This window comes from Microcebus murinus, chromosome 6 (assembly GCF_040939455.1).
Source record: "Microcebus murinus isolate Inina chromosome 6, M.murinus_Inina_mat1.0, whole genome shotgun sequence".
NCBI lineage: Eukaryota > Metazoa > Chordata > Mammalia > Primates > Cheirogaleidae > Microcebus > Microcebus murinus.
Genome location: NC_134109.1, coordinates 100,964,598 through 100,984,712, shown reverse-complemented (window position 1 = coordinate 100,984,712; position 20,115 = coordinate 100,964,598). Strand labels below are relative to the sequence as shown.

General features: G+C 49.8%; 1 protein-coding gene across 1 annotated transcript; it reads left to right on the top strand.

Annotated features, from left to right (window-relative positions):
- The first annotated feature begins 310 nt into the window (after positions 1 to 310).
- CILP (cartilage intermediate layer protein) lies at positions 311 to 13,828 on the top strand. The gene is given in 12 exon segments (XM_012758689.3): positions 311 to 409; positions 1,823 to 1,991; positions 4,241 to 4,333; positions 5,360 to 5,629; positions 6,852 to 7,031; positions 7,441 to 7,755; positions 8,554 to 8,662; positions 9,353 to 9,510; positions 10,987 to 13,309; positions 13,311 to 13,428; positions 13,430 to 13,465; positions 13,467 to 13,828. Coding segments are annotated over 11 exon segments (3,798 nt in total). The 5' UTR covers positions 311 to 409; positions 1,823 to 1,930; the 3' UTR covers positions 13,602 to 13,828.
- The last annotated feature ends 6,287 nt before the right edge of the window (positions 13,829 to 20,115 follow it).

Sequence of the window (20,115 nt, the reverse complement as noted above, 5' to 3'; positions counted from 1 at the left end):
TAGCAAGCAAAGCCTGGTTGAGAGCACACCAGCCCCTGAGCCGTGAGACGCTGCTGCGATGCAGAGTTCCCCTGGGCCCCTTCCAGGGCTGCTCCTAGCACCCACCCCACCTCCTGGCCCCTGTCTGTCTGCTCTGGCCGGCGGATCCCAGGCAGCTGCCCACCTGGCCCATCACCAGACCCTGCAGCATCTCCCCTAAGGATCTGGACCCAAAATCCTGGCCTCTGAGAGCTGCAAGGGATGTGGGGACGGGAGGGGGAGGCTCGTGCTCAGATCTGGTTTTGCTGCTGCTTCCCCTGGCTGGCTGCCACCGGCTGAGCCACCAGCTGTGCTATATAAGGCGGGAGGCTGGACTGCTGGAGAGGCAAAGACTGGGACCCCGAGCCAAGGAGTCCTGCCCAGGACGCTGGTGAGCTCCTCTCCCATTACCCTCCCCCATCCCTGCACCCCCGGGTGGGCTCAACCTCTCCTGACCTCCCCTGTTCCTCCTTCTGCTGGCTTCTCCCACTTCGAAAATTTCCTTTCTGCTTTGAAATTCTTGTTTTTTCCCCCATTGGCCCAAAGTCCCCTTCCTCCCCAACCTGAGGTGAGGAACCCCCACATGGCCCCACTTAGAACCCTGTACCTCTGGGTGCCCTGCTTTCTCCCAGGGCTCGGCCAGTCTGCTTTGTCCCGAGTTCTGGGGAGCGTGGGACGGGGAGCCCGACGCCGCTGGGGAAGCGGCAGGATGCTCAGAAACCTCCGTGGGCTGCCAGATGGGAAATGGTTTTTCCACAAGGTGTCTCAGGCCACCTTGGCCTCTCAGACGGCACTGGAGCAGGCTGGGGCGGAACACTGTGCTCGCTGCCCGGGAGCTGGGGCAGGACGCGCAGTAGCTGGAGACCTCTGGGGTCTCCCCGACTCTGCTGTCGCATCTGAGAAACAGGTGGCAGTGGGGTTAGTGCTTTGAGAGCTGGATGGTCTGCAGTGTGGGATTGGTTTGTTCTTCCCCTGAGACATCCAAGTGTTTGGGGGGCTTTTTTCCCAAAGAGGAGGAATCTTCCCTTTCCTACCACACCCCAGACTTTGGAGGCTGAAAGGAACCACTTTTGAATCTCCAGGAACTAGTCAGATTCTGAGTTGGCCAGAGCCCTGGGGAAAGATAAAAACGTCCTGCTGAGCCGGAGCCTGGGCCACATGCCACGCCCTGTGCTCCCTGTCCTGACCGATAGCCTCGCTTTCTTCGCCTCAGTCTGTGGCCCCCAACCCACGCTCAGTAGTCTCCGGGGAGCCCTGGCCTCTCACAGCGCGTCTCCTCTGCTTTCCCTCTGTGGGCTCCTGCCTGTGTGACTCCCAGCCAGGCCCCAGACAAACAGGTCAGAAATGTGTTCCAGCTGTAGCCCATGCACATCTGGGAATGTGCTCATGGAGGTGGTGTGTCTGAAGCATCCGGGCCCTCCAGCCTGCCTGCCCCATGAGGGGCCACTGGGGAGGGGGCCGGGGCTTTCATGTAGCTCCCCTTCAAGTCCAGGTCTTACAAGTGACTCACCCAGAGGCTGCTAGGAGTGAGCCCAGCCCCTCTCATGGACAAGGACCCTCCTCACCCCTACTCTCCCTGTGCCCCATCTCCATGTGGGGCCCTGGAGCCTGGACTCCGGGTGTGCCCCTTCTGAAGTCAGATTCTGAGTCTCTGTCCCTCCCAAGCTGCACGGTTTCACAACTCACTCCCGCAAGACTTTATTCTGTCCACCTTTCCGTCCTTGACAGGTCAAGAAATATTTCTGCTCAAGCCATAGCAGGTGACACAGAAATGTGGAACCTGACAAGCTTTGTTTCTTTTCAGGTCACTGGATCTGAGAAATTTCCCAGAGGAACACATTCCAGAGACAGCCCACTCTGTGGAGCACACTCACCCACCTCCTGCCACCTTCCCTCGGGGTCTGGCGGAAAGATGGTGGGGACCAAGGCCTGGGTGTTCTCCTTCCTGGTCCTGGAAGTCGCATCTGTGTTGGGTATAGGCTAAGTATCTGCTCGCTCCCACTTGCCACAGTGAAGTCATGTCTGGTCTTAGACTAAACTATGCATCTGCCTTAAGACACAGCAATGGTCTTAAGACTTGAGGCCAGTTTATGGATTTATTTCTAATTTATACCTTGCTTGTTTTGCCCCAGAACTTGAGGTAGTTCCTGATATTAAAATGCACAGGACAGAAACTTTTAAATGATGAAAAGGAGAGGAATCATTCAGGGGGAGGAAGAAAATAAGAGGGTTACTGCCCTTGAGTACTAAATGTAGTTCTGAGACTCCTAGCAGCCAAACCAAAAGAGGATCACAGGGGATCACTGAGTTCTCAGAAGCCTGTTTGCGACTTGGTCTGTTTTTAGTTTTATGAAAATTCTGACCTACAGCTCAATTTCATTTAGACCCTGCAGCCAAATTTCACAGACACACCAGAACCCCTTCTGGTCTCCTTGCCCTCTGGCCACATCCTCTGGTAGCCTTGAGCTCTGGAAGGAACGGGTAGAAAGAATTTGTCTTTCCTGAGGCATCCACGCATCAGAGCTCCCAGCACTACTCTGCAGGCTCTCTCCCACCTCCCCTTCCTCTCCTGATTTCTAACCACAGATTCAGGTAAAACAAAATACGCTCAAAACCCTCCTTTAAAGCTGTATGCCTGAAGGATTTGTGACCACAGATGCAGGAACAAAGGCTGTCTCAGCCTCCAGCCAGCTTCTGTGTGTGCCTGCCTCCTGCCTTGCTCTCTCCACCCTGACAGCTGCTGTTTGTGAAGATGATTAACATTCAAGCGTCTGAGGGGAAATTAGATTAGGTTGATTAAAAGAGCTCCTATCACCCCAATTAAGCAGCATAGAGAATTGTGATTTGGCTGCTGGCATGAGAGCCAACTGCCTATCAAAGCGTTTGCAGCTCTCTGCTCTCCTTTCTCCTTCCCAGCCTGGAGCCCCCAGCTCAGCCTCAAAGGGGTAGGGCTGGCACTGCCGTGGCCTGAGGACCCAGTACCCATCCTCAGGTACACCTTGCCAGCCTGGTGTCAGAAAATTGAGGACCACGGCTCCAGTTAGGCCATATGATTCTTTTATGGGAAAGAATGGACTCCCAAAACGAACTTTGCCCAGGGAAGGGAAATAGCCATGTATTGCGCAAGGCATTGAGCTAAAAGGAGTTTCTAACTCTTACTCATCATACACTATGTGCTAGGCATTGTTCTAAGTGGACTTTATGAATGAGCTTACTTCGTCCCCACAGTCTTCTGAGGCAGGAACTATTATTACCCTTATTTTATGCCTAGAGAACATGGGGTCAGATGGGCTAAGCAGTTTAGGGTCACAGTTAGGAAGTGCAAAGCCTCAGGAGCCTACACCCTCAATCTGCATGTACTTCAGAGATGTTCATGGTTGTTTTTTTTTTTGAGACAGAGTCTCGCTTTGTCGCCCAGGCTAGAGTGAGTGCCATGGCATCAGCCTAGCTCACAGCAACCTCAAAACTCCTGGGCTCAAGCAATCCTTCTGCCTCAGCCTCCTGAGTAGCTGGGACTACAGGCATGCACCACCATGCCCAGCTAATTTTTTCTCTATATATTAGTTGGCCGATTAATTTCTTTCTATTTATAGTAGAGACAGGGTCTCGCTCTTGCTCAGGCTGGTTTCGAACTCCTGACCTTGAGCAATCCGCCCGCCTCGGCCTCCCAGAGTGTTAGGATTATAGGCGTGAGCCACCGCGCCCAGCCCAGAGATGTTCATGTTTTATCTCATGGAATCCTTATGCCAACTAAATCACCCTGTCAGGTGGGAGTTAATATCGCCATTTTACAGAGGAGGAAAATAAAGGTCTGTTTTTGCCAAGGATAGGTCCAGACACCAAAGCAGGAGCTTTAGCCCACTGGCTGGTCAGCAGCATCCGATGATCCACTTCTAGAACAAGAGTGAAAAGGGAACCACCGTGTAGTACATGCATGTAGCATGTACTACATGCCAGGTCATTTACATTCATTACCACCCCGAATAACGCAGCGGGACCCTATGGTGTGGTGATTATTAATGCATCCCTATTTTATGGGGAAACAGGCTCACAGGAATAAAGCTTTTCTGAGGTTGCACAGCAGTAAGTAGCAGAGTGGGATTTGAACCTACGCCTAGGGCTCGTGCACCATCCACTACATCATACCGCTTCCCTGCGTCTTAAGAAGTCCCTGTAACTTTGAGCCCTGGCTTCTCACTTAGCTGCTTCTTTTGCCCCTCAGGGAGGCAGAGGATACTAACCCACTCAGTAAGAAGAGTCCTGCCTGGGAAGAGGACCCCCAGCGTCTTTGCCAAGCCTGCTGACACCCGGGACAGTGAGTTGTGGCTGGATCAGGGAGGGATGATGAGGGGGAATCTTTACTGAACTTGCTAAGTGAATCTTTGAAGCCAGGACATGATGTCAGGGTTCCATGGAAACCCACTTTTATCTGGCACTTGGCCAGAGTAAGGAAGCTGCCTGATATAGTCCAAGAATGCTGTGGAGTTTGTTGGGGCTAGAGCACAGGCTGGTGGGGAGGGAGGAGATGAGGATGGAAGGATGGTGGTAGTGCTGGCTCACCAGCGCCCTGAATGCCTGGATAAGGGATTTTGTTTTGTTTTGTTTTTGAGACAGAGTCTCACTCTGTTGTCTGGCTAGAGTGCCGTGGCATCAGCCTAGCTCACAGTAACCTCAAACTCTTGTGCTCAAGTGGTCTTCCTGCCTCAGGCTCCCGAGTAGCTAGGATTACAGGCGTGTGCCACCACACCTGGCTAATTTTTCTATTTTTAGTAGAGATGGGGTCTCGCTCTTGCCCAGGCTGGTCTTCAAACTCCTGACCTCAAGTGATCTTTCTGCCTTGGCCTCCCTGAGTGTTAGGATTATAGGCATGAGCCACCTCGCCTGGCCCTCAGGCTGGTCTTGAACTCCTGACCTCAAGAGATCCTCGCCCTCAGCTTCCCAGAGTGCTAGGATTACAAGCACAAGCCACCACTGGGCCTGGCTAGGGGATTTTAAAGCTGGGGAGTGCTGTGGTCCAAGCCTTGTGGGGAAAGCTCACCCTGAATGTCAGGGAAGGGCAGGGAGGGGGCAAAGGGGGAGCCTTGAGGCAGAGATGAGGCAGGAAGTAACTGCTGTGGTTCAGCCAGGCTGATGAGAGCTTGGGTGGAGGCCCCAGCAGAGTGGGGCGCAGACAGGATTGGAGAGATGCTGCAGAGAGGAATATGACAGGGCCCGAGGCTGGCTGACGGGGGTAGGAGAGAGGTGTCAGGGGTGACTCCCAGGGGTCGGGCAGGAAAGGAGAACTGGCGCTCACCTGGGGCACTGGGGCACGGTGACTTCCCAACCTGGCCCTGTGTCTCAGATCCTGGCGAATGGACAACATGGTTCAACGTCGACCACCCAGGCGGGCAGGGCGACTATGAGCGGCTTGACGCCATTCGCTTCTACTATGGGGATCGTGTATGTGCCCGTCCCCTGTGGCTAGAGGCTCGGACCACTGACTGGACGCCTGCAGGCAGCACTGGCCAGGTGGTCCACAGCAGTCCTCGTGAGGGCTTCTGGTGCCTCAACAGTGAGCAGCGGCCCGGCCAGAACTGCTCCAATTACACCGTGCGCTTCCTCTGCCCACCAGGTGAGCCTGAACAGCCCCAGCCCTGACCTCCCACCAGCCTCTGCTCGGGGTGCGGCCAGGACCTGCCTCTGACCATAGGAACTCCGGACATCACACACATACATGCGCGTCGACTCTCTAGTAATAGCCAAGTCTTGTCATGAGTGCCAGAACCTTCCCAGTAGTGTTCTGTTTATGGTACCGTGCGTTCGACCCATTTATTAAATGCAAGTGGCACTGTGCTGAAGGCCACTGACAGGCTCTGCAGTCGGGCTGCTCGGGTTTGAATCCCAAGCCCACCCTATGAACTGTGTGCCCCGGACAAATCGTCTGAAGCTCCCTTAGCCTCAGGTTCCTCACAGGTAAAGCCGGGTGACACTAAATCTACGTAGGGATTTTTGTGAATGTTAAGTGAGATAATGAATGTAGCGAGCTTAACCGGGGAAATGCTCACTGAGTATTTGTTTCTAGCACTGTTCCTATGTGCCAGCCACTGCGCTAGTTATCTACAGTATTCAACCTTTACCACTGACCTTTGAGGGACCTCCATCTTGACAAGTTACGTGAGGTTCAGAGAAGTTAAGTAACTTCTCCTGATTCCACGGCTGGTAACCCAGAGCTGGGGTTTGCATCAAGTCTGTGTTTTCAGAGTCTACGCTCTTTGCATCCCCTGCCCGGCCAGGTAATACAGGTGTTGTGGGGGCTCGGCCTACTCACTTCTTGGACGGGCACCCTCCCCCTTGGGGTTCCACCCGTCCAAACAGCCTGATTCTACAGGCCCAGGCACCAGCGGTGGTGATCTAGAGTGGGAGCTCAGGCTGGCCCGGGTGAGGTATGAAGCCCCCATTCTCGCAGTCCCTGCAGCTCCCAGGTCCTGACTTCCCTAGGATCCCTTCCACAGAGGCTCGCGGCTGCTTCCACATTGGTGAGGAAGAAAGATGGTGCTATTTGTGCACACCTGAGGACAGCATATCAAAGTCTCAGTGCTTGGCCAACAAGCCCCTCTCAAGGCTACCCCTTCCCCACATGGTGCCTTTGTGCAAATGAGAAAAACCGCTTTCTTAAGACTTTTGACTTTCATCTGTTGGAAAAAATCATTGCAGTAAATAGAAATATCAATGACATCTATGACATAAGTTGAGGCCCTGTCTTTCCTCACCAGGGAAGAAACGGTCTCAGCATCAGCTTTCCTGATAGTCCCCTTGGGAGGGAAGTCAGACTGTCTGCTGATCCCACTTTGCAGGGTCCCTGCGCCGAGACTCAGAGCGCATCTGGAGCCCGTGGTCTCCCTGGAGCAAGTGCTCAGCTGCCTGTGGTCACACTGGGGTCCAGACCCGCACACGCACCTGCTTGGCCGAGACAGTGTCGCTGTGCACTGAGGCCACTGAGGAGGGTCAGCTCTGCGTAAGCCCGACCTGTACAGGTACCATCCTCCCTCCTGGCACTGGGGAGGTTATGGGGGGTGTGGCTGAAGCAGCCTAGAGGGGTGGATTACAGGGTTAGTCTGAGACTAACAGATTCCTTTGTTCACTCACCAAAGACTAACTGAGCAGATATTATGGATATTATGTGCTTTAACAGGGGATATACAGGATAATGTAGGAACATGGGGCAGGGTGAATTATCATAGCTTAGGAGAATCCAGGAAAGCTCCCAAGAGATGTCCTGGGCTAAGACTTGAAGGACGAGTAGAAGTTAGTCATGCAGGCTGATAAGCAAGTATAGCAAATGCCAAGGACTAGGGGAAGCATATGTGGGTCTACAGGCCGGGGTGTGGCTGAATGAGGCCAGAATCCGTACACACCCTGCTGATGTGGTCCCTTGTTCCACAGCCTGTGACCTGACTTGCCCCATGGGCCAGGTGAATGCTGACTGTGACGCCTGCATGTGCCAGGACTTCATGCTTCATGGGGCTGTCTCCCTCCCTGGAGGTGCTCCAGCCTCGGGGGCCACTGTCTACCTGCTGACCAAGACACCTAAGCTGCTGACCAAGACAGACAGCGGTGGGAGATTCCGAGTCCCTGGCTTGTGCCCTGATGGCAAAAGCACCCTGAAAATCACAAAGACCAAGTTTGCCCCCATTGTACTCACAATGCCCAAGACTAGCCTGAAGACAGCCACCATCAATGCAGAGTTCGTGAGAGCAGGTAACTAAGTTCTCTGGGGTAGGGCTGGCGAGGAGGTCCAGACTTTTAAATAAGGGCATTACAGTCCTAAAAGCTAGCTTCTCAGCTTACTCAGAGTAAGACCCAAAATTCTTATCATGGCCCACATGGCCCTATATTATCTGGCCCCCCATCACTTCTCTGCTCTCCTCTGCTATTCCTCCCCCAACACCAAATCACTTTACTCCAGCCACAGTGGGCTCCTATCTGTTCCTTAACATACAAGAACACTCCTGCCCTACGACCTTCGCACTTGCTGTATACACTCTGTTTAGAGTGTTCTTGTCTCAGATATTGGCATGATTTGCTCCCTCAAATGGATGAGGTCCTCCCTGGCCACCTTATCTAAAAACAGTCAATTACAATACAGTATGCGTGCGGTTTGGAGGTCACAGAGAGGCTTGGGGAGTTCAGAAATGGTGCCAAATGACCAGAAAGTTCTGCTAGGGGCAGCAGAACATAAATATTGCACTATTCAAAGCAGCCAGTTCTGTTCCAATGGTAGTGCATAGGAATCTTAGCTGGCACAAGGTCCCCTTGGTTCTCCACTGTCCCACCCAGATGCTACTCGACAGGCCATGGGAGCAAGTTCCAGGCTGAGGGTGTGGAGGGTGGATTCCACTCTGGGCCAGGTCCCTTAGGTCTTAGGACCGTTAGAGATGGGCTGAGGGTGGAGGTGAAGCCATATAATTTTAATACCATCAAAGACTCTAAGACAGCAAAGATCTGTAGAACCTGTCACAAAACAAAACATTATCTATTTCTTATCTTCTGTCCCAGAGACTCCATACATGGTGAAGAACCCCGAGACAAAAGCGCGGAAAGCTGGGCAGAGCGTGTCCCTGTGCTGCAAGGCCACAGGGAAGCCCAGTCCAGATAAATATTTCTGGTGCGTATGCTGCCGGCTCCCCTTGCCAGTTCTCCTCTTGGAAACCAGAGCTTTCTTGCATTAGAATCTGGATTAATAAAAACAATAACCAATAGAAGAAAGTTACAAGTAAGGCACTGGTACAGGGCCCTGATGTTGGGATTTACACTTGGCAGGGTTGGGGCTACCCAGACAACCAGCAAGCCCTCTCGTTGTACCTCAAACCCGGGGTCCCTCAGAGCCTCTCTGGTCTTAGGGTCCTGACTTGCATGTCCTCAGGACACAGAACAAGGTTCCTCAGCCTTGCTTTCCCCAACAAAGGCAAAGAAGGTCACGATCCCTAACGGCTGTGAGTCCTTTACCCTTCACAGATGTTTTACAGCCACTCTCTTGTTTGACCCTCCCAACAATCCTGTGAGGTCAGCTAGAGATCATTGCTCCCATTTTATAGACCAAGAAGTTGAGGCTCAGAGAGGTGAGATGATTTGTCCAAGCATCTCCAGCCAGGTAGGTGGTGGGGCTGGGACTTCAAACCAACTCCCTTGACTCCCAGAGAATTAGTGCTCTTGGGTGAGCAGAGTCAAAGGTGATATTGGCATCTGCAGGAACCCATCTGCCATCTATTTCCCTGGCTGCTTGCTCCTGGCACTGTCCCCAGGGGTGCTTGTTCTCCCACTGCCCATTCAGGCTCCACCCCTCCATGCCTTGCAGGTATCACAATGACACATTGCTGGATCCCTCCCTCTACAAGCATGAGAGCAAGCTGGTACTGAGGAACCTGCAGCGGGACCAGGCTGGGGAGTACTTTTGCAAGGCCCAGAGTGATGCTGGAGCTGTGAAGTCCCGGGTTGCCCAGCTGACTGTCATAGGTAAGCCTGCTGGGGCCCTGGGCATCCTGGGCCAGCAACAGTGAGCATAACTAGGCAGTAAAAGCTTGGGCTTTTCTGTGCCATGCACAGTGCCATGCCCTCTGGGACACAAAGATGGCACAGACCAAATCCTGCCATCACAGAGCCATCATTTGAGGCAGGGGTGAAGAAATGTAAATAAGAGACAAGTAAAGATCGAAAGATGTAGCTAAAGCAGGATAAGGGGCAGTGGACTCTTACTTTTCTCCCCATCCCACACACCACCTCCTCCCCCCACTCGAGGACTCTTGATAGATGACAGATAGATGCCTTCCAGGTGGAAGTGACCATGGACGGCTGCTCGAGCGAGCAGCTTTCCAGCTGGGGCTTAAATAATGGTCCTCAGCCTTGGCTGCCCATTGGCACCACGCACTGAGTTTTGAAAAACACTGATGCCTCAGTCTCCTCCCAGAGAGTCTGATTTCATTGGTCTGAGACGTGGCCTGAGCGTGCAGTTTAAAAGCTCTCCAGGTGATTCTATGATCTTAACCCCTCGTCTTAATGAATAGGCAGGGATTGCGTGTGGAAGTGGGGGTGTTCCAGAATGAGAGGCCAGTGTGGGCAAAGATACAAAAGTGGGGAACCAAGGAGACTTTAAAGAGAGGTGGGCCGGGCATGGTGGCTCACGCCTGTAATCCTAGCACTCTGGGAGGCTGAGGTGGGAGGGTCGCTCAAGGTCAGGAGTTTGAAACCAACCTAAGCAAGAGCGAGACCCTGTCTCTACTAAAAATAGAAAGACATTAATTGGCCAACTAAAAATATATAGAAAAAATTAGCCGGGCATGGTGGTGCATGCCTGTAGTCCCAGCTACTCGGGAGACTGAGGCAGAAGGATCGAGCCCAGGAGTTTGAGGTTGCTGTGAGCTAGGCTGATGCCATGGCACTCTAGCCAGGGCAACAGAGTGACTCGTTCTTGTTCAGGCTGGTCTTGAACTCCTGGGCTCAAATCATCTACCTGCCTCGGCTTCCCAGAGTGCTAGGATTGCAGGTGTGAGCCACCGCGCGCGGCCTTTGATCATTTTAAATAAGTTTTCCACCTACATGACTGTGTGGTGGGATGCATGAAAGTTATTTAGGATGTAGAATACGCAGAACAGTGCCAGGCATGTAGGAGACAGAGCATCAATGACCTCTGTCCACAATACGCCAGTAGCACCCCAAGTTTTGTTGATAACCCAAAAGACCCTCAAATTTTCAAGACCCCTCCATTGAGGAAAAACTACTACTTTAGTGGTCTTAGCAACCAACTTTTGCCACCCCATATATAAAATGGGATTAGTAATAGCTGTTCCGTCTCCCTTAGAGTTCTGTGGGAATCAGGGGCATGGATGTACAGTCCTTTGAAAACCACAGAGCACCGCAGAGAGGTGAGGTTGAGGTACCCTCCATGTGGGATGCAAACCTGCATCTTAACAGCCGAGCCATTTCCCTCCACAGCGCCCGATGAGGCTCCTTGCAACCCAACCCCTGACAGCTACCTTATCCGGCTGCCCCACGATTGCTTCCAGAATGCCACCAACTCCTTCTACTATGATGTGGGCCACTGCCCTGTAAAGACCTGTGCAGGGCAGCAGGATAATGGGATCAGGTGCCGGGATGCTGTGGAGAACTGCTGTGGCATCTCCCGAACAGAGGAGAGGGAGATCCAGTGTAGTGGCTACACACTGCCCACTAAGGTGGCCACCAAGTGCAGCTGCCAGCGGTGTACTGAGACCCGGAGCATCGTGCGGGGCCGTGTCAGTGCCGCTGACAATGGGGAACCCATGCGCTTTGGCCACGTGTACATGGGGAACAGCCGTGTGAGCATGACAGGCTACAAGGGCACTTTCACCCTCCATGTCCCCCAGGACACGGAGAGGCTGGTGCTCACGTTTGTGGACAGGCTGCAGAAGTTCGTCAACACCACCAAAGTGCTGCCCTTCAACAAGAAGGGGAGTGCAGTGTTCCACGAAATCAAGATGCTTCGGCGGAAAGATCCCATCACTTTGGAGGCTATGGAGACAAACATTATCCCCCTGGGGGAGGTGGTTGGAGAAGACCCCGTGGCCGAACTAGAGATCCCATCCAAGAGCTTCTACAGGCAGAATGGCGAGCCCTACACAGGAAAAGTAAAGGCCAGCGTGACCTTCCTGGATCCCCGGAATATTTCTACAGCCACAGCTGCCCAGAGTGACTTTAACTTCGTCAATGATGAAGGAGACACCTTACCCCTTCGGACATATGGCATGTTCTCTGTGGACTTCACAGATGAGGTCACCTCAGAGCCACTGAATGCTGGCAGAGTGAAGGTGCACCTCGACTCAACCCAGGTCAAGATGCCAGAGCACGTGCCCGCCATGAAACTCTGGTCGCTCAACCCAGACACAGGGTTGTGGGAGGAAGAAGGTGATTTCAAATTTGAGAGCCAAAGGAGGAGCAAAAGGGAAGAAAGAACCTTCCTGGTGGGCAACATGGAGATCCGTGAGAGGAGGCTCTTTAACCTGGATGTCCCTGAAAGCAGGAGGTGCTTTATCAAGGTGAGGGCTTACCGCAGCGAGAGGTTCTTGCCCAGCGAGCAGATCCAGGGCGTTGTGGTCTCTGTGATCAACCTGGAGCCCAGAGCTGGCTTCTCTTCCAACCCTAGGGCTTGGGGCCGCTTTGACAGTGTCCTCACAGGCCCCAATGGAGCCTGCGTGCCTGCCTTCTGTGATGACCAGTCCCCTGATGCCTACTCTGCCTACGTCTTGGCAAGCCTGGCTGGGGAGGAACTGCAAGCAGTGGAGTCTTCTCCTAAATTCAACCCAAATGCAATTGGCGTCCCTCAGCCCTACCTCAACAAGCTCAAGTACCGGCGGACAGACCACGAGGACCCACGGGTTAAAAAGACAGCTTTCCAGATCAGCATGGCCAAGCCAAGCCCCAACTCTGCTGAAGAGAGCAATGGGCCCATTTACGCCTTTGAGAACCTCCGGGCATGTGAAGAGGCACCGCCCAGTGCGGCCCACTTCCGGTTCTACCAGATTGAGGGGGATCGGTATGACTACAACACGGTCCCTTTCAATGAAGATGACCCCATGAGCTGGACTGAAGACTACCTGGCATGGTGGCCTAAGCCAATGGAGTTTAGGGCCTGCTACATCAAGGTGAAGATTGTGGGACCAGTGGAGGTGAATGTGCGATCCCGCAACATGGGGGGCACCCACCGGCAGACAGTGGGCCAGCTGTACGGCATCCGGGATGTGAGGAGCACCCGGGACAGGGACCAGCCCAATGTCTCAGCTGCCTGTCTAGAGTTCAAGTGCAGTGGGATGCTCTATGACCAGGACCGCGTGGACCGCACACTGGTGAAGGTCATCCCCCAGGGCAGCTGCCATCGAGCCAGTGTGAATCCGATGCTGCATGAGTACCTGGTCAACCACCTACCAATGGCAGTCAACAATGACACCAGCGAGTACACCATGCTGGCGCCCCTGGACCCACTGGGCCACAACTATGGCATCTACACCGTCACTGACCAGGACCCTCGCACGGCCAAGGAGATCGCACTTGGCCGCTGCTTTGATGGCACCTCTGATGGCGCCTCCAGAGTCATGAAGAGCAATGTGGGAGTGGCCCTCACTTTTAACTGCGTAGAGAGGCAGGTGGGTCGCCAGAGTGCTTTCCAGTACCTTCAAAGCACCCCAGCCCGGACCCCCGCTGCAGGCACTGTCCAAGGAAGAATGACCCCAAGAAGGCAGCAGCGGGCAAGCAGGGGTGGCCAGCGTCAGCGCAGATGGATGGCCTGAGATCTCCTGGAGTTACTCAACAGCCTCTGGGCAACTAAGTTTTGTGGTACTTCCTACTCTTCTCCTCCCACCTCACGTGACAGCCATTGTGAGACTGATGCACAAACTGTCACTCGGTTAATTTAAGCACATCTGTTTTGGTGCAATATGCTTGTTTCTTCATGCCTTTACTTACTGTCTTTGTCCCATGATACTGACTGGCTCCAAAATGTCAAAATAAACCCCCTTTGTGCTGTTCTTCAAAAGAAACACAAGAAATTGGCCACTGGTAAAACTCTGCAGCTTTGATCATTCTTTGTGTAACGCCATTAACGCAAATGTACTTCCTTTCATTTTAGCATGTTTTTGCCCATCTCCACAATAATGATAATCTGATGCCGAAGACCAAATAACCAACATAAAGCATTTGTCTTGGCTTTGTTCCACAGGACGTAAGCCAAGGCCTCAGTCACAGTCCATACATATAAATGGTGGTGAAATAAATAAAATAAAATTTTTACTTGAAATGTAAATAACTTATTTATTTCTTTGCTGAATTTGGAACTCTAGTGCACATTCAAAGTTAAGCTATTGAATATAGGGTAAACATCGTTCCTCTACGAAGTCTGGAAAGAATATTTCCTGGTATCTATAATCATGCTAGGTTGTTAATTGTATTGTTAATAGTTTGTTTCCCCTTGCATTTGCTTTGTTCTTACTAGAAGCCTAGTGTAGCTGAGGACTGACGTCAATAAATGCTCATTCTATAATTTGATTCTGAGGCCACTGTCCTGTCTTTTAACCATTAGAGTGAGCCAGCTGTTCGGAGGGGCAGAGGGGACTCTAGAAAGAGTCACAAGTGGAGTGAGTCCTGGCCCCCCTAAGTTACAGGGCAGGGCAACTAGGCACACACTCCAGTGGTCAAGTTTGTTCTCATGGATCATATTTTCCATTTGCAGAGAACAGTAGAGATTCCTGGAGTTGTGAGCATGTTCTGGGCTCCAAAGCAAGACTAAAAACATGTCCCAAGTTTTTTCTTTCTTTCCAATGCCGTGGAGCTTATACAATGGCTTGGCCAAGGACCTGACCAGCTGGCCAAGTGGTCCTTGGCTCCCCCCAGCAGCTTGTTGCCTTCTCCAGCTGGGCTGGCTGACTTCACTCAGAAATCACTCAGAAATCATGGGCTTTCTCTTTTTCTTCTTCTTTTTAAAATTCTTCTAAAGACGCTTGGCTTTTCCAGACACCAGATCTCTGTTATATGTAACAGCCTATGTCCCTGGAGTAAAACAACTGGTCCAAATGGACAGGGTTTTGTTTTTGGAAAAGGTATTTGGTTTAAAATAGTAAATCAGAGGCCAGTGGGTGGTGCCAGAGCAATCTCAGAGGCATCAACAGGGTGGTGAGGTGTGGGTTTGGGTAAGATTCGCTCACTGCCCCATCCCAACTCCTCCATAATCTGTCAGGAAAGAGGCCCAGGGGACTGGGGGAGATGAGAGGGCATTGTTTACAGTCAGGACCAAAAGCTTTCCCTGATCCCTTGGCCAGCCCAGAGCAGCTCTGTGAGCCACCTCTGGCCTGGGCTAGATTTGTACTCTTGGATCAGCATCTGTCCAGCTTCTGGGAGTTTGGTTTGCAATCAATTAGATATTTATCTGGCTGAGCATCACGTCCCATGACCACGGAGAAAGCAAGCGTATGCAAGACTGAGGCCTAGTGGCCTTGTGATTGTGATTTGACCCACTTCCAGACTTCACTTCTGTCCCACTCCCAGGGAGCAGCTCTCACTGCTTGGGAAGGCTTGACTGCCCCCACCTACGGGTCAGTGCACAGCTCTCTGCAGCACAGATGCCCCAGCTGCTTCAACCTGACCTCCAGTTTCCTTTAAACTCGAAGAGAGGTGGTGCTGGGGAAGGTGGGCTGACTGGTCCCCCACCCTGTGCCCTTCCCTCGCTGTTCTCAGTTGAGGGCCTGAATAAATGGACTCCAGCAGGAGCAGCTGGCACCAGATTCTTTTCTTCACTCACCAAACATTTGTTGAGTGCTTAAGGCCAGGCCATCTATGCAAGTAGACAGGCCTTTATAAGATAGTGTAAAATGTACTATATGTGGTGACATCAGATTTGGAGGGGGTGGTGGTCAGAGGGGGCTTTTTAGAGGAGGTGACATCTAATTTGAAGTCTGAGTAATAGCTAGGAGCAGGCTTGTCGAAGATGTGGCTGTCAGGAACAAACAGCTGTGCAAAAACAGAGGGTGGTGCTGGGTGGCACTGGCAGGCAGATACTTCTACTTCACACAGTAAAACTGTTGATCAACGCTCATGACATTTAATTCCTAAGCATTTTGTCTCCAAAGCCAGATGTGCTAGCTGTGAAACTTTCCTTTGGACTTCAATTTCCTCACCTATAAATGAAAGGGCTGGTCTAGATTAGAATCTAGACTCTCTTTACTGTCCTTTCCATGATTTTCAGTGAGGCTAAGACATCCCAAGATGCCTTTGGTTCACTAAACCACCTCGGATTCACTTGTTGTTCCCCTGTGGAGACTACACACTGGATGTACAAAATGTTTATCTCTGAAAAGTCTTGGGGTTTTGGTCTCAGCTTGCTGCTCTCCGGCTGGTCACCCAATTACTGGGTGTGAATTGTATGAGGATAAATGCTGGATGGTGGGAGAAAGGGCACAGAAAGGAAGCTAGAACCACAAGGCTGCTTCTGCTTACAAACGGGAGTTTTCCAAACAGTGCTCTCTTGAGTTCTGCGAGGGTGACAGAGAAAAATGACACCAAGATATCTGGACAAGAACAGAGTCTTAAAGGATTGAGAGAACATAAGCAAAATTGGAGGCAATGCAGGGAAAAGTGGGGTTTTAGGCAAAGGGACTGTTTACAGCCAAGAGTGGAGAGGGGACTGCATCCTGGATGCCTCTTGATTACAAGTAACAGAGGTGCCAGCTAACCTCCAGAAGGACTGGAACCAGGAACTGCAGAGCCATCCGAATCCAGGCCATCACTCTCTCTGGTCTTGATGCTCTTAACCTCTCTCACAGTCAGTGGTATTTGCTCTCTCAGTCTCTAACTCAATCTTGCTCTACGTGCTTCTCCCTCCTCTTTCTAGGTCTTTCTAGGTCGCTCTCTCTGGTCAGTCTCTCCTGCAGCTTCTCCCTCTCACTGTGTGGTCTCTCCTCTCTGCAGGAACTGTTGCTCTCACTCTTGCAGATCAGCTTTCTCTGTTCCTCTTGGCTTGCAGAAGCAGGTGTCCAACTCCACTTACATCCCTAGTCAATGAAGAGCCTCGTCTTGGAGACCAAATTTGATTGGCCAAGTTTGAATTAGGGCTTTAACCTCTAGTCCAATCAACTGTAGCCATGGCAGGGGTGGGGCATAGAGGGCAATCCTGTTATCCAATCAGATTCCTTGGAGAGAGAATCTAGTTGGCCCAGCTGGCACCTCTAATCCAATCAACTATGGCCATGGTAGGGGGTGGGGCCTAAAGGGCAGTTCTATTATACAGTCATGGTTACTGGGGAGGTGGAAGAAATTCTGAGACAAAGAGAATCCATATGAGTTAGAGAGACACCCCAAAGGGAGAATGCTTTAGGGGTATAGTGAGCAGATCATTGTGGGGGTCTGAGAGATTAGGGATTTTCATCTCCTAACATGAGGGGATTTTAAATATATCAAATGAGATCTGTGTGATACCTAGTCTGTTGAGTCTTGTTTCATGATTTAGTAGTTATTTCATGACTTAGCAGTTTTTGCAGTATGTGTGATTGAAAAACGTATGTTCTTTAATCATTGTGGGTAGTGTGTAATCATTGTGCGTGGGACCATTAACTCAAACTTAATTGTTTAGTTTAGTAAATAGTGTGTTGAAACCTTCCAATAGATGGTGCACTTGGCAATTTTTCCCAATGATTCCTCAATTTGGGGTCTATACATTTTGGGGTTTTCATGCCTTCTTGTGAGTGAAATTTTTTATTATTATGTAGTTATGTTCTTTGTTTCTAAGATGCTTTTTGTCTTAAAGCCTATTTTGCCAAATTACATAGCTCCCAACTTTCTTTTTTTTTGAGACTGTCTCACTCTATTGCCCTGGCTGGATTGCCATGGTGTCAGCCTAGCTCACAGCAACCTCAAACTCCTGGGCTCAAGAAATCCTTCTGCCTCAGCCTCCCGAGTAGCTGAGACTACAGGCATGTGCCACCATGCCCAGCTAATTTTTTTTCCTATATATATTAGTTGGCCAATTAATTTCTTTCTATTTTTTAGTAGAGACGGGGTCTCGCTCTTGCTCAGGCTGGTCTCAAACTCCTGAGCTCAAACGATCCACCCACTGAGCCACCGTGCCCAGTCCTAACAATCTGTCTTTTAACTACTTAGTTTAGCAAATACATATGGTGATTATAGATCTATCTGGACTTGTTTTTACCATCTTACTTGGTGTTTTCTATTTTTATCACTTTTTCTCCATTCTTGTCAGCTTATGGGTTGAGTAATACTTTTAAATTCTAGTTTTCTTCCTTCTACAGATTTAAAGTTTGATACTTTTTCTATCCATTTAGTGCTTTCTCTTGAATTTTTATTATTTATTTATTTATTTATTTTTTGAGACAGAGTCTTACTTTGTTGCCCTGGCTAGAGTGAGTGCCATGGCGTCAGCCTAGCTCACAGCAACCTCAAACTCCTGGGCTCAAGCGATCCTCCTGCCTCAGCCTCCCAAGTAGCTGGGACTACAGGCATGCACTACCATGCCCGGCTAATTTTTTGTATATATATTTTTAGTTTGTCAATTAATTTCTTTCTATTTTTAGTAGAGACGGGGTCTCACTCAGGCTGGTTTCGAACTCCTGACCTTGAGCAATCCGCCCGCCTTGGCCTCCCAGAGTGCTAGGATTACAGGCGTGAGCCACCATGCCGGCCTGAATTTTTATTATACACACTTATTTTAACAAAGTTAAACAGACTATTTACCCCCAAACAATACTTTCGGTTTTTTACCCTTCAAAATAAGCTTAGTCTTATTTTATACGTTTTTTTTAGATTTATTTACATGTTTACCATTTCACATTTTGCTTTTAAAGTCATTTTACTTCTGAAGACTATCTTTTGGAAATTATTATTATTTATTTATTCTAGCCCAGGCTAGAGTGAATGCCATGGTTGTCAGCCTAGCTCACAGCAACCTCAAACTCCTGGGCTTAAGCAATCCTACTGCCTCAGCCTCCCAAGTAGCTGGCACTACAGGCATGTGCCACCATGCCTAGCTAATTATTTTCTGTATATATTAGTTGGCCAATTAATTTCATTCTATTTATAGTAGAGATGGGGTCTTGCTCTTTCTCAGGCTGGTCTCAACCTCCTGAGTTTAAGCAATCCTCGGCCTCCCAGAGTGCTAGGATTACAGGCATGAGCCACCGAGCCCGGCTTCTTTTAGAAATTATTTCAGTCAAGGTCTGTCATTAGTAGAACTATCAGGGCTTTAAAATTGAGATATAATTCACAGAGCATAAAATTAATCAATTCAGTGGTTTTTAGTATAATATATTCACAAAGTTGTGCAACCACCATCAATTTCTAATTCCAGGTATTTTCATCCCCAGAAGGAAACCCAATACCCATTAGCAGTCACTTCCTAACCCTCTTGCCTCCAGCCCCAAGCAACTACTTTCTGTCTTTATGGATTTGCCTATTCTGGGCATTTCATGTAAATGGAATCATACAATATGTGGTATTTTATGTCTGGCTTCTTTCACTTAGCATGTTTTCAAAGTTCCTCCATGTTGTAGCATGTATCAGTATTCCATTCCTTTTTATGGCAGAATAATATTCCATCTTATGAATATACCATATTGAATCTATTAATCAGTTGGTGAACATTTGAATTGTGTCCACTTTTTGCCTATTACAAACAATACTGGTAAGAGCCTTCATGTACATGTTTTTGTATTTTTTTTTTTTTAAATAGAGATGGGGGTCTCGCTCTTGCTCAGGCTGGTCTCAAACTCCTGACCTCAACCAATCCTTCCACATCAGCCTCCCAGAATGCTAGGATTACAGGCATGAGCCACTGTGCCCAGCCTCAAAGTATATATATATATATATATATATATATATATATATATATATATTTGTTTCTTTGTTTTGTTTTTGTTTTTGTTTTTGAGACAGAGTCTCACTTTGTTGCCCAGGCTAGAGTGAGTGCCGTAGTGTCAGCCTAGCTCACAGCAACCTCAAACTCCTAGGTTCAAGCAATCCTACTGCCTTAGCCTCCCGAGTAGCTGGGACTACAGGCACGCACCACCATGCCTGGCTAATTTTTTCTATATATATTAGTTTGCCAATTAATTTGTTTCTATTTATAGTAGAGACAGGGTCTCGCTCTTGCTCAGGCTGGTTTCCAACTCCTGACCTCGAGCAATCTACCTGTCTCGGCCTCCCAGAGTGCTAGGATTACAGGCATGAGCCACCGTGCCAGGCCCCAAAGTATATATTTTATCTTTTTAAAAACAAGGATAACATAATTCAATCTTTTTGGATGCATTAGAAACACAATTATGAACACCAATATTATGGTGGTATAATAAAATGACAACCAAGGCTGATCTGATATATAAGAAATTTTACCTAATACCAAATGACTCCAGACTAATACTCTTTTTGTTGAATTTATACATCTGTTTTTCTGTTTCCCCCTTTTTTTGTCAGTCTCTTAGAGAACACTTTGGCTGTAGTTAATGTTTGCTTCCATTACCTCTCCCTCTTTCTTTTCTTTCTTTTCTTTTTTTTTTTTTTTTTTTTTTGAGATGAGGTCTTGCTGTTTTGCCC